The 13,756-nt window shown below is 39.4% G+C and overlaps 2 protein-coding genes across 2 annotated transcripts; one reads left to right on the forward strand and one right to left on the reverse strand.

Annotated features, from left to right (window-relative positions):
- The first annotated feature begins 1,560 nt into the window (after positions 1-1,560).
- Positions 1,561-7,098, forward strand: odc1 (ornithine decarboxylase 1). Its single transcript, XM_023394794.2, has 11 exons — positions 1,561-1,690; positions 2,650-2,798; positions 3,054-3,188; positions 3,474-3,647; positions 3,773-3,945; positions 4,048-4,264; positions 4,361-4,444; positions 4,644-4,800; positions 4,914-5,029; positions 5,155-5,369; positions 5,502-7,098. The coding sequence occupies exons 3-11, from the start codon at positions 3,090-3,092 to the stop codon at positions 5,638-5,640; spliced, it is 1,374 nt and encodes a 457-aa protein (XP_023250562.1). The 5' UTR covers positions 1,561-1,690; positions 2,650-2,798; positions 3,054-3,089; the 3' UTR covers positions 5,641-7,098.
- Positions 7,099-7,985: 887 nt separating this feature from the next.
- LOC111645524 (G protein-coupled receptor family C group 6 member A-like) lies at positions 7,986-13,481 on the reverse strand. Its single transcript, XM_087170562.1, is given in 7 exon segments — positions 7,986-9,809; positions 10,757-10,874; positions 10,962-11,174; positions 11,930-12,742; positions 12,877-13,094; positions 13,097-13,188; positions 13,281-13,481. Coding segments are annotated over 7 exon segments (2,580 nt in total). The 5' UTR covers position 13,481; the 3' UTR covers positions 7,986-8,883.
- Positions 13,482-13,756: the final 275 nt, after the last annotated feature.

The following is a 13,756-nucleotide window of genomic DNA, read 5'->3' on the forward strand; positions in this document are numbered from 1 at the left end:
AGCTTGCCACTTAACCCCATTTTAACTTTTTGATCAATTCAGAAAGGGCCGTGCTTTTTTTGTTTTTGATAATTAAACTGCTTGGAAAACATGACTTCATTCACCAACTCTGCAAAAGATCTGAATGGAAACCCTGTTGTGCACCGAGTAGAATGCCATGTTGATTGTGGCCTCAAGACCTGGAAAAGATATTAAGTTAAGCCCACAGATATGTGGTCCTCATGAAGCCCTAAAGTTTCCTGTTAGTATCCTGGAACTGATGGCTGTGCAACATTTCCACATGTACTGTTGGGTCACTTGACCAAATTCTTCATTTTCCTCCATTCGGTAATGTCTGCTTGCAAACCAAATGTCTATGAAAGCAACATTTGGGCTGATTAGATGTGCAGTAAAGAAAGAAAGCATTTTACTGCCTAGAAGTACTAGCACCATGAGAGACTACTTTTAAATCCTGCACACTATATTCACCATTTGGAGAAATGTAGATCTAAAAAATGTGCCCCTTGAGAAATCATCACGAGTGCATTCATTGTATATCTACATCTACAGAACTGGGCATTACAGAGCTGTTGCGACATATGTGCCTGTGTTGATACCTTGCCATTTTGACTCATCTTGTGATCTCCTTTAATCCCATCAGGCAGGTCAAGAACTCAGAGTGAGACTGAGAAGGCTGCTGTCGAGCCAGGTCACACCACTGAGCCCGTGCAGGGAGCAGCAGACTGGTGCAGTCTGCCAGTGTGAGTGAGCATCCCTGGGATTAACACATATGCAGTGCAGGTTCTATCACAGCTGGCCATGCTAATCCTGCACCTGCAATCATCGTCATCATCATGAAGTCGCATTTAAGCATGAAATATGCTTGTGAGGGCTGCCAGTATAATGATTTGTTCTATTTTCTTGATTGATCACTTTTGTCTATAAAATTAAAATGTCAATTTTAACTTCTCAGAGCACAATGTGATTTTTTCAGACTGATTGTTTAATATGAACAGTGCAAAACCAAGAAAAAGAAGATATATTCAATTCACTTTGATATGTGACAAAGAAAAGCATCAAATCCTCAGATCTGATAACCAGGTAATTGTTAGGAAAATCTGGTTGCAGTCAAACATATAGTCAAAGATACTACCTTTTTTAACATAAAAAAATTTAAGAAATACCTGAAAAACCTGGTGAAACAAACAATGCAGGTCAAGTTATTTTATTTTTTTTAACATGAAAAGCTGAAAAGTGTGCCAAGAAAAATCCAGTGAGTACTTATGGGCCCTGTCTGACTTGAGTTTACCACAGTGTCCTTAAGCTTAACGTTTACATTGATAGAAGGCCTGTTTGAATTCACAGTTACCTTTAGTAATCTAGTGTGTGGTAGTTGTCTTGTGGTCCCTGTCTGTCTGTCTGTCTGTCTGTCTGTCTGTCTGTCTGTCTTTCCCACCATGTGGATGAGGTGACAAGCTTAAACCGGTTCATACGTGGATGAGGGGCCGGTTTCAGCTGGCTGCGTTGCCTTAGTAACGAGCTCTCTATAAATACTGAGGGGACTCATCACTAGCCTCCACTCCAGTTTCAGAATTGCTCGAGAAGCTACACCTCCAGCAGCGGGCTTCTTTGTGAAGGGGAACTGCTGTATTCTTTTTTTCATCCCAGCTTTCGGGTCTCATGGACAAACTCTTTGTAAATGCTTTTTAAGGTATGTGCGGACTTTTCGATGTCATTTTACCAAGAACGTCACATTTTAGCTTAAATGCTTTTCAGTTTTACATTAGCATACGGTAGCTGGCAGGTTGGTTCAGTTATGGCGGTTTGAAAAGAACAATGAAAAGCATTTGTTTGGGCAAAGTATTCGTGATATTTCACAGTAACCGTAACGTCAATATATTGAAAAATTGAATCGAGTGTTACCTAACATTAGGACGTGGCCGGTGTGGCAGGCGGCTGGTTAACGGTTATCTTATCTGTGTTAGCTAACCTTGGTAGCTAACCGGCATAACGTAAACCTGATATGGCAGCTTTTTAAGCCCAATGACTTCGATGTGTTGACGTTACGCTGAACACATTTTTTGATTTGCTTCTGTTAACTTGTATAAACCACATTAGCGGTAACTTTCAATGCTAAATCACCTCATGGCATGAAGAAGCGGAACCGGCATATTGACGTCAGCGTAATTTGTTAGCCACTGATTGGTCCATCTTCGTGCCCGTTTTTTTAACTTAAAGGCGGATCTTTTGCTAATTGGATTAAATCTTAAATGGGCGGGGCTTAAGCATTTGGATTTTTTTTCAATTACTTTTTTTTTTTTGCATATGGTGTCAAGTTGTCATGAGACAGTTATAAAATGGAGCGCAGTTAAAGACTGGAGAACTACGGGTTTATTGATCACTAACGTAAATTTCTTGGCACGCCTGAAGTCTCGTCGATTATTATGGGTTTTTAATTGAATAATCCGTAACTTTGTTTTAAATTTATAAATATAAAATCCTGAAATAGACTAAATGCATATTGGAATTTGTACTGTTTAATCATGATCCTTAAACTCACTAAAGTAGGGTCCTTAAATAGTTATGTGACTATTTTCCTGATCCTGCTTTTTGTCCCCCCAAAGGAAATTCAGTTTTTATGTTAATTCTGTCAACTCCTTTTGTTAACAGAATCATAACTCTAGGAAATCGCACACTGGCTACTCAGCAGGCCCAGGCCTTGAGTCTTATTTGAAGGGGTTTAACTTCACTGGTGAGCCACCTTGGCTTCTCTGCACCTGAGTAACAGCAACACTAAATTCCATCTCTTTCGTATCCAAGTAAGTGTATCAATGTCTTTTGTTTGCAGCTTGATTCAATATTGCATTGTCATCTTACACTCCTGATATTGTCAAAAAATTTTATTTATTCAAGGACGCTATCTGAAAATTACTCACTTTTGGAGTGATTGGGGCTTTTCCATGAGTGGCGAATAAAATAGACTTTAGTAATCAAGGACACAAAATAGACTGTGTTCTCAAAGCTGAATGTAATCTCAATATCGCACCCCTGCCTTTCCCTCCCCTGTCTTACAGTTTACTAGTGACTAATCAAAAGGACTCCTTGTGACCATGAACACTGCCACTCCCACCGAGTTTGAATTCTCTTTCCTGGAGGAGGGTTTCTCTGCCCGGGATATTGTTGAGCAGAAGATCAACGAGTCTATGACGGTAAGTGTCCTCTGTTGGCATTGTTTAGGGGGGGACACTGATGGCCCCATTTGTTAGGTGACGAATGTCAACAGGTTGCAACTCAAAGATTTCACTGAAATTGTATTTGTACTGTCTGATTTTTATTTTAGATGTTTTAATCCTTCATTAACTCTTAAGTCAAATGATGCAAATGATTTCTGCTATTCTAATATTAAAAACATAATGTAGTTGATCTATTGAAATATTATGTTTGTTACAGGACTGCTCTCATTTAATGCATTTGTCATTTCATCTCCATTACAGGATGACAGGGATGCCTTCTACGTCTGTGACTTGGGAGATGTGGTTAAGAAACACCTGCGATGGATGAGGGCCTTGCCTCGTGTGACTCCTTTCTATGCTGTCAAATGCAACGACAGCCGGGCCATAGTTATGACACTGGCATCTCTTGGAAGCGGTTTTGACTGCGCGAGCAAGGTGTGTGTGTGTTGGAAAAACTCCAAAGCACTTCATGTTGTCAGAATACAAACCTCTCTTGATGGCTATCTGAAATTGCTTTGGTAGCCTGTGTTTTTAAATTGGTACTTATTGTCCCCTCCTAGACGGAGATTCAGCTGGTTCAGTCTCTGGGAGTGGATCCAAGCAGAATCATCTATGCAAACCCCTGCAAGCAAGTTTCTCAGATCAAGTATGCGTCTGCCCATGGGATCCAGATGATGACCTTTGATAGTGAGGTGGAACTCATGAAAGTGGCCCGCTGTCATGCCAATGCCAAGTAAGACTCTTAATCAATCATTTATATAAAGGCTTATGTGGTGTTTTATTATCAATCTGCCGCCTTTTGTCTTTTCACTAACTTTGTTTGTTTTGTGCCCAGACTAGTTCTGCGTATTGCCACGGATGACTCAAAGGCGATGTGTCGCCTGAGTGTGAAGTTTGGAGCCCCACTCAAAGCTTGTCGAGGTCTTCTGGAGCGGGCTAAAGAACTGGGGCTGGATGTGATTGGTGTCAGCTTCCATGTTGGTAGTGGCTGCACTGATGCCAACACCTATGCACAGGCTATCGCTGATGCCCGCTGTGTGTTTCATATGGGGGTGAGTGTGGCTGAAATATGTATAAACAACTGATTTATGAAGGTACTTATCCAGCAAAGTAAACAAAGACTCAAGACTTACTTTTGTGTCCTCTAGGATGAGCTCGGCTTCAACATGGATCTCTTGGACATTGGTGGTGGTTTCCCTGGTTCAGACAATACTGAACTCAAATTTGAAGAGGTAAGATACTGCTTCCTTTTTGTTTTTCATGATAGATTAGATGGTGTATCACAGACTAAACGCTTTATTCATGTGTTTGGACTCTTAGTTAAATAAAACAAGGCAGTACAGTCATCATGCAGCCAGAGCATCACTAAAACTAGAACAAGACAAGTGCTTTCACAGTCTGATTTACATGTGGTCACTTTCTGTCCTCTAGATCACAGCTGTACTCAACCCAGCCCTGGACAAGTATTTCCCTGCTGACTCTGGTGTTAAGATCATTGCTGAGCCAGGACGTTTTTATGTGGCTTCTGCCTTCACACTGGTTGTCAACATCATTGCCAAGAAGGTCATCATGGATGAGGACTCTGACGGTAACAGCCTTGATATAGAAAAATGATCATGATTTACTAAGACAGTTTATTCTGAAAGCAGATTTGTAACTTTTCTCAGCAGTAAAATTAATTCTGTATGCTTTTCTTCACAGAGGAAGATGAAGGGACCACTGACAGGACTCTGATGTACTATGTCAATGATGGAGTGTACGGATCTTTCAACTGTATACTCTTTGACCATGCTCACTGCTTGCCAATACTGCATAAGGTAATTGAAAATGAAGGATTGAAATGTCAACAAAAGTTCTTCTTCATACATATGAAAGGTTGTACTGTGGTAGAGCTGTGGTAAACATCTTTTCTCTTTTTCTCCTCCCCATTTATTACTAATAGAAACCAAAGCCAGATGAGGCCATGTACCCCTGCAGTATCTGGGGCCCAACTTGTGATGGCCTCGATCGCATTGTTGAGCAGTGTAACCTGCCCGACCTGCAGGTGGGCGACTGGCTGGTCTTTGAGAACATGGGTGCCTACACTATGGCTGCCTCCTCCACCTTCAACGGCTTCCAAAGACCTGACCTTCACTATGTCATGTCCCGCCCTGCTTGGTAAGTGATGTCACAGGAGCTGAAAGTGGTAGCTAATACTGGTTGTTGTCTCACCAGCAACATTTTGCAGGTTTAAGTGTATCTTGTGTTCCTAGAGAATCTAAACTTTAATCTGCATTCTTTCTCTTCTAGGCAACAAGTGCAGCAGATTCGTTCCCAGGGCATGCCAGCTCCTGCAGTGGAGTCTGGCCCATTCGAGGTGTCTGCCTGCTGTGGCCAAGAGAGCAGCTTGGAGATGCCCACCAAGCCTTGCCAGACCCGTGTGGTTTAAACACAGCAATGTTCTCCAGATCTAGCATCCTTTTTTTTTCTTTTTCTTTTTTTTTATTAAATTTTGGCGAAGGTTTCTCTTTGGATATTTTTTTTCTTTTTTTTTTTTTTTTTTCCTTCCCCTTCTCCTCAAATGTATGTGAATTTTCCCAGGCCAGTTACTTGACAGGGGAATGAGAGGGACATGTTGTTGCACAATTTCTGTTCTGTATGGAAGCTGGGATCAACCCACAATGAAATGAGGCTGAATCACACTCTGAGTGTCTCTATGGGTTCTGGGCAGAGTGTTACAGGGCAACTCTGTACTTGAATTTGTTTGTGCAGTCTTCTTGCCCTACCCTGGGGCAATGATTGCAAGAACTGGAGTACTGTAGTTCATGAAGAACCTATTTGCTGAATTGGAATAGTGTAGGGGAAATGAACAGTTGCTTTTCACAATAAATTGCAAAACTACTTTGCTGACGGTTTCCCTTCACCACATGACTCACAACACTTGAAACTGTAGCAGTAGTCTGGGAGGTGAAGGGTTACTCATGCTATTAATTTAATAATATAAAAAAGAATAGTAGCAGATTGCTTACGGCTTAGGCAGTAACCAGTGCTGTTTGACATGTAAAATGTAAGGGGGGTTGGTGATTTAACTGCTGACCCTTCAAAGCCCTGTTAACAGCTGAAGTCACATCCCTAGCTAGTAACTTGCAAAGAGGTGGTTGGAGGGGTGATTTAATTCCTCAAAAAAGGCTGCTATGTTAATATTTATCTTTTCCATGATCTCCACTTCTGTACAGAACCCCTCAAGTGTTAATCCTAAAGATGTTAACATATCAAGAAATGCTATATTTATTCTTTTGTTTTTTTTTGCTTTTTTTTTTCCATATGATAGCTATTCGGTGTGTTATGTTCTGTAAATGCTTCTCTGCTGCTTATGGCCAGAGCTACTTTTTCCCATGCAAAATTTGAATATGTATACTCAAAGGAAATACCATAAGCATTACTCTGTATGCCAAAACACTATAAAGTGTGACTGTGTGCCGATATGGCTGCAGCAGTTGAAACAACTTTTTTGAAAGCAATGTCCATGCATTTACTAAACAGACATTTCAGCTACCAGCCATATAATCTTCACATTTGTCCATGTCACCAGACACTGCAGGTGCCACCAAAAACAAATCTTCAAGATTAACACTTAGAACACAGGGACTCAAAAAGCAGACTGCACCCCTTCTCTTCTCCTCCTTATCTTGTTGTCTTTCTATGTTTTTTTTTTTTTTTTTTTTTTTTTTTAAACTTGTATAAGGCAAGAAATCTGTTCATGGTATTAATTAGAAGCAGTGTATAACCATACCATTTGAAATTGACTCGAAAGAGATGGGATTGCTAATTCATAATGCTTTCCTATGGAAACTTTTTGAAGTTTTGTATTTTTTTAATAAATAAAACTTTAGGTGCAGAGCCGAAATATGAATGTTGTGTGTTTTGTACAAATGGGCCATATGCATATTAACAATCACTGCAGCGCTTACACCGGAGCTATGGATGATTTACAGGATGTTTCAAGAGCTCCATCTAGTGGTGACAGCAGGGAATGACATTCTCAACTTTGCATATCCACCGTTGAGAAGACTCCAAGAACTACAGCTGTGACATTAATGAATGTTCCTGCTTTTCACTGTCATCTACCTCCCACTCACAACTGTGCTTCAGACACACACGAGGCAATTGATTTTGCATGTCCTTGTAGAATCAAGACAAAAAAGGTTTTAAAAATGCTTGTATGTTCCTGGAATATAATAAGCTATACTATCTTTATAGATATTACACAAAGTAATAACTGGATTGTAAAGCATGTCTAATCTTAAAGATAACCTCTCAGCTTTGTTCCAGAGAGTCTCTTCATCTACAGAAAAGTTGTCAGAACAATTTCGCAACCAAGTTTCAATGAAATCTGTCGCCTATTCACCATAAGGATAAAGGGCATATATTTTGTGTGTTTGGGATTTGGGTAATATTGACTATTTTTAAAGGGGAGTTGGTTATCCTATAGTGAAAATATGATGTACTTATTGTATTGATTATCTATAATCGGTAATATTACATCCATATTGGTAGTATTAGCACAGTGGAGAGGAACTGTACTACTGTAAAGTTCCTTTCCACTGTGCTAATACTACCGATATGAATGTAATATTACCGATGAAATTATTGACTCTTGTTTTGTATTTTAATGCACAACTTTGTATGACTTCATATTTCTTTCCACTACTTGTTATATAGTTTGAGTTAATTCAGTCAGCAATTGTTTGTTCTTTGACTGTATTATTACAAATGACAACCTATAAGTCAAACTGGTATTTTGTTATTGAGATTTATTATGTCAAAACACACAAGAATCCATTCTAAGGATACATCTTAGTAATCACAGCTCACAGCTCTGCATGAGATCACACAGAGGTCGCCTGGACTATTCTACAATAAATACATTTTATGTGTGTGCGCATTGTCCATACAGTGAACAAAGAGAGTTAAAGTTAAACTTATTCACAGTATACAGCCAGTCATGGAACATTTCTCCAAAAAGATGTCTTTATTGACAAAAACATGACCTAAGTCTAATTTAAAAAAAAAAAATCACAATACTAAATATAAGTAGTGAAATCCACCGTGGCAGAAGCCACAAGCCCAACCTAACCAAACAATTGATTTTTTCAAATGATACGTGAAGATACAGCTGATTATCATGTTTATATGTTTAAACTATGTCTTGGTAACATCGTTAAAACAATGTTAAAAACTATCTAAAAAATATATACACAAAAACAATATAAATGATTTAGGTGGGTAAAAAGTTCAAGCCAACCACATTTCTTCCCAAAACACCTACAGCATATTTACCTTGCAAACACACTACAGTTTATTTTTAATCTTTTTTTTTTTTCATTTAGCAGCAGTGGTAGTAACAGCAGTGAAGAAGTAGTGAAAAACCTACAACAAAGACTTCAGGATATATAAAGCATAAATACATGAAGTACATAGAGTGTAGTGATACTCTAATTATTCAAAAGTGTGAACCGAACAAGGACGGTTGCTGCCCAGGTCTAACCCAGCTTCTCCTGGGCACAAACACATGTTAAAGTAGTCAGAGAGAGAGACACTGGCTATGATTTCAACCACGGAAAGAAAATATTTCTCTGCAGATAATAGTTACCCAGCACCTGCGAAGATTTTTTTGCATGTGTGTGTGAGATCAGGATTTGACCACAACCATGTCTCTCTGCTCATAATGCTTCCTGATGTATTCAGTGATGGCGTTCTCATTATTAATCTCTTTCCTGAACAGCATAATGTAACATTTAGGGGCCAAGTGACAGCCCAGGATGCTGTAACTAGAGATGAGTATGGCTGCACTTTCTATAGCTCGTTTGTACTTCCCCACCAAATTGAGATAAATGGGGATGAAGAGGATCCAAATGATTAAAAACAGCAGCATACTGATGGTGATTAAATTCGCATTTTTATACAAATCTGGCAGCTGTTTACCTTTGAACGCAAACATGAAACAAATAAGGGCCAAGAAAGCGTTATAGCCCAACATGGCTATGAAGAACTTAGTGGAGCCTTTATCACACTGCAGCAGAATGGTCAAGCTCAATATCTCTTGGTCTAGAAATGGGGGTTTATAGTACAGCCATGGCACACACAGGGCAAGCTGGATCCCAGACACGATGGTCACCACAGCCAACGGTTGATTGAGCTTCTTCAGCCAGGATCCTTTATTCAATTCAAAGCTGAAGCCCACTAAGATTTGGAGCAGGTTTGCCAGAATGCAGGAGATGCAGAGGGAAAAAGCAATGCCGAAGAAGGGCAGGCCCACCATGCAGGAGACCTTAGTGGGCCTTCCTGTGAAGGTAAATGTAAGGCTGAAGCAGGCGAGCAGGGAAAAAAGCTCCAAGAAGCACAAATAGCCTCCGACTGCCTTCACGATGGGAGTTCTACGATAGACTGTAAACAGGATTGTAAACACAATGGTCACAATAATCCCGAATACTTCTAACAAACTCAAAATGATAATGAAGGGATCTGTCCAGTACAGGAATTCAACAGTTTTGTTCAAACACTCATCCCTCTGCTGAGTGGAATACTTCTCTAGACCACAGCTCTGACACTCCTCACCTACAGGTGGAAACAAAGAAATGGAAAAGAAGAATATTTTTGCTTATTCAGCACAAATTATAGATTTCTTTCAATTCCTGAAATGTAGAATATTTTGTTTCACATAAATGAGGAAATACCCATGCCTCTCACACATGAGATGAAAGTTTGAAATGTTTTAGCAGATTTTGTTTATTGTAACCTGTTGCCTCAAGTTTCATTTGCTCTCATCTTAAAACATGGTGTAAATAACACTTTCAGTTTGGTTTATGACTTCAGTAGTAGAGGAGAAGAGGTGCGGTCAAAACACATGCCGACACACACAGCTCCTTATTTAGGAACTGTACAAAAATTATTGAGTGGAGGGGGAGTCAGAAAAGAGAGAGGATTGTGTTTTGCTGTTGTTATTGCTGTTCGTTTGGGTCTTTATTGAGAACTGAAAAAGTTTTATTGCTTTTATTGCTAAAGTTTTATTATTAGCTAATATGTCAGTGGTAAGAGTGCAAAGAACAGTACATGTGGATCTTAGGTTGGTTGGTTAAATAATAGAGCGTCTTGAAAACGAGACGCAACATTTGTTATGTTTACCATAATTTTGGTAAATGCTAATTTTCCACTGAAAATGTGAGATTGGGGATGTAAAATTTGTTATATTAACATTTCAAGTGTAACATTATACATAGTTATAGCAAAACAGGTTTTCAAATGGTTAATAATGCATAAATGAAGATAAATCCTTATTCAAATATTCTTTTTAATACGATTTCCTTCTCAACTATTGCTACCATTTTGTACACTCTTAGCTACAGATCATAAAAACACATACCTCCCAACTCTGTCCTATGATGTAAATGTGATATTCTTAGTAATATTTCCATTATAGGATTCCTCTGAGAAGACAGTACTTTTCATATGAGAATGGGACTGTTCACTCGTCCATAGAATTGATTTTATTTCTTGAGACTTACCATTTCCTCGGGAAAACTCTCCGTCTGCACATGGAACACAGTCCTTGCAGCACTGTTTACTTTGCTGTTTCAGCTCTTGCCCAGGGCTACACGTTTTAGAGCAGTTGTAAACAGTTACCTTTGAAGGACAAAACAAAATCAGTGCAACGTTATATTCATAAATTATTCTGGGAAATAATAAAATATGATGCAATGTTGACCTTACATTCGTATTGGCCACATATTGAACAAGATCATCTGCGAATTTTATTCTTTCATTTGGCCAGTATTCTCCAATGGTTTTTATGTGTGTGCGCTGTGTGGATATGTCCATGTGCCAATATACAATATCATATCCTATACTGGGGTCTCCGTTGGTGTCAAAGAATATATGTGTGGAGTTCACAGTAAAGTTGACTTTCTGGATTTCCTTGAGAAGCTGTGGAAACAAACATAAACACAACAACATGGCTGTAAAATCAAAAACATTTGCTATAATTACTTCTATTACTTATGAAACGACAACTCATAAAACAGAAAACCTGTCATATAAGGGATAAAATATACAAGAATGTTGTTAACTTTGTGGTATAAGTAGAATATTAGAGCTATACTTTATCAATAAAAAACATTTTTTTTTTAGTTTTAGTTCATTTTAAATAATAGTTTCAAATATTTTTGCGGCATTTTACATGAAAAGATCAATACATAATTGACTACAGCCAGCAGTTTGTTCTTAGCTTAGGATAAGGACTGGAAACATGGTGAAACAGCTAGTTTGAAATTCCACACCCCACACTTAATATGTTATGACTTACTTATTAATCCATACAAAAACCAAAGAGTAAAGACATGTTGTCTCAAAAAATGCAAACACACTTTGGGATTTTGTATGGATTCTGCAGATGACACAACATGTTAATTGGTGATCTCTACAGTTGCTGGTAGCAGGGTTTTCTTCCTGTTGGACAGAGCCAAGCTAACTGTTTCCCCCTTGGTTTTCCAGTGTTAATGCTAGGCTAAGCTATCCAGCTGCTGGGTATAGCTTCATATTTACTTGACAGCCATGAGAAAGGTATCGATCTTCTCATCTAACCACAAGAAAGCGAATAAGTGGGATTCCAAAACTGTTGAGCTATTGACATACTGTATAGGAGCAATGTAAAATATGTCAGCAAGATATTATTACTGTACCTCCGAGGCTGTAAATCTGGTGTTACGTTTACAATGTTGGTTGTCACACTTCAGCAAACGTCTGAGACCCTCAACAATGACTTGAATGGCTAAGTATATGTTGTATGATTCATCATGGTCAATGTAATTGGCCAAGCACCTCGGGTGCAGACAGTGCTTGGACTGCTCTTGGTTGTCTGGTACTGTGCAGTCATTTTCTCTGCTCTCCTCTGACCAATTGGAACAAAGTGGAAATTGAACCAGGTAATCCTCAAGAATGTCATTGATGGTGCTGTTGAACATTGAGATGATGTAGTCTTTAAAACCGGGCACCTCATTCCTCCTAGAGATGAATCCGAAAACCTGCCCGGCCAACTCAATGCCTGGCAGTGCGGAGACCTTTGGAGAGGTGGACCACGCGTCACTTGCAATCCAAGTTCTGTTGAGTTTGAATTTAATAGCTGCTTCCATGATGATGTCAACATTGCTGTCCTTGGTGAACATGATGATGGCCTCAGCAGTGGATTTACTGATTTTGCCCACCAGAGTAGCCAGCCGTGTGTGCGATTTGGAATCATTCTGGAAAAAGTAGCTAGGCAGAATGTCAGTAAATTCAATGCAGATGTCCATTCTTCTGAATGTTTCCCCAAGGCGGTCACTGCCGTACTTCCCGTATTCATCATCACTTCCTACAATGGCTACTGTTTTCCAGTTAAACCGATTCACCAGTTCAGCAATGGCCTTTGTCTGATATTCATCGCTGGATATTGTTCGCAGAAAAGTGGGGAACTTCAACTTCTGGCTGAGCACCTCGCTCGTTGATCCATAGCTAATCTGTAGCAAACAGGAATTAAGTCATGGTGAAATTGTTCTGCATGCAGATCGCAACAGTGAGGCATTTAAGTTTAAAAACATAATAATTATAGCTTTGTGTGTATTTCTAGTGATAATTAACAGAGAGAACAAACCTGGGCAACTGATGACAGAGCAAGAACTCGTGCTACAGCTATCGATACTTCAGAATACCTCTCACCAATCACCACCTTTGTTTGGGGGTCAGGTAAAGCAGAATTAATGTTTGCAGGTAGTAAACATCTCTGAGGGTCCGACTGGTTCTTCAGCAGCTGAAGTGTTGCTCTGAGGGCCAGGCCAACATCTGCACAAGTGTCATAGATGTCGTATCCTATGTGAAGTTGGGTAGAATCCTCACTGTGTGCTGGTTTATTTCTCTGATGGCGTATATCATAACTTGAGTGCGTAAGAACATCTGGAAATCATAGCTGCAAAAAATTGACAAAGGACAATTTCTGAATGAATTCATTCTTGAGATGGGTCATGTTAAAGAGACTAATCTCAGTGAAGCCATACTTACACGCTACAGGAGATTGGTCCGTTTGCTGTGGTTCTGTTGGTTTTTAAGTGAATAGGGAAAAGTCCTCCAATGATGATGTCCCCGGGAGAGTATGCACGCAGTAGACCATGCTCCCCTGAACAAGAGTGAAATACACTCATGACACTGACAAATAACCATGACAAGAACATTGTGGATACACAGAGACAACACAGAAGCATCTGATCATTTATTTCCTCTCGCTACAGTATGAACAGGTTCCTGGACAACAGCTCTCATATAACCTCCCCCTGTGGGAAGTCACACAAGATCATTTGCATTGTCAGACAGAATCTGTAACTTTATGCAAAATCTTTACTCTTACTAACACATCCTCAAAACACTAAATTGGCACGAGAACAACAGGGTGATTTGAATGGCTCACAGAAGAGGATTCATTCATGGTGATGTATGATTCATTATCAGTTTTTACAATCTCCCATCTTCAGTTGTATTTT

The sequence above is a fragment of the Seriola lalandi genome, unplaced genomic scaffold, assembly GCF_002814215.2.
Source record: "Seriola lalandi dorsalis isolate HSWRI2012SDOR001 ecotype SW California unplaced genomic scaffold, Sedor1 jcf7180002054953, whole genome shotgun sequence".
Taxonomy (NCBI): domain Eukaryota; kingdom Metazoa; phylum Chordata; class Actinopteri; order Carangiformes; family Carangidae; genus Seriola; species Seriola lalandi.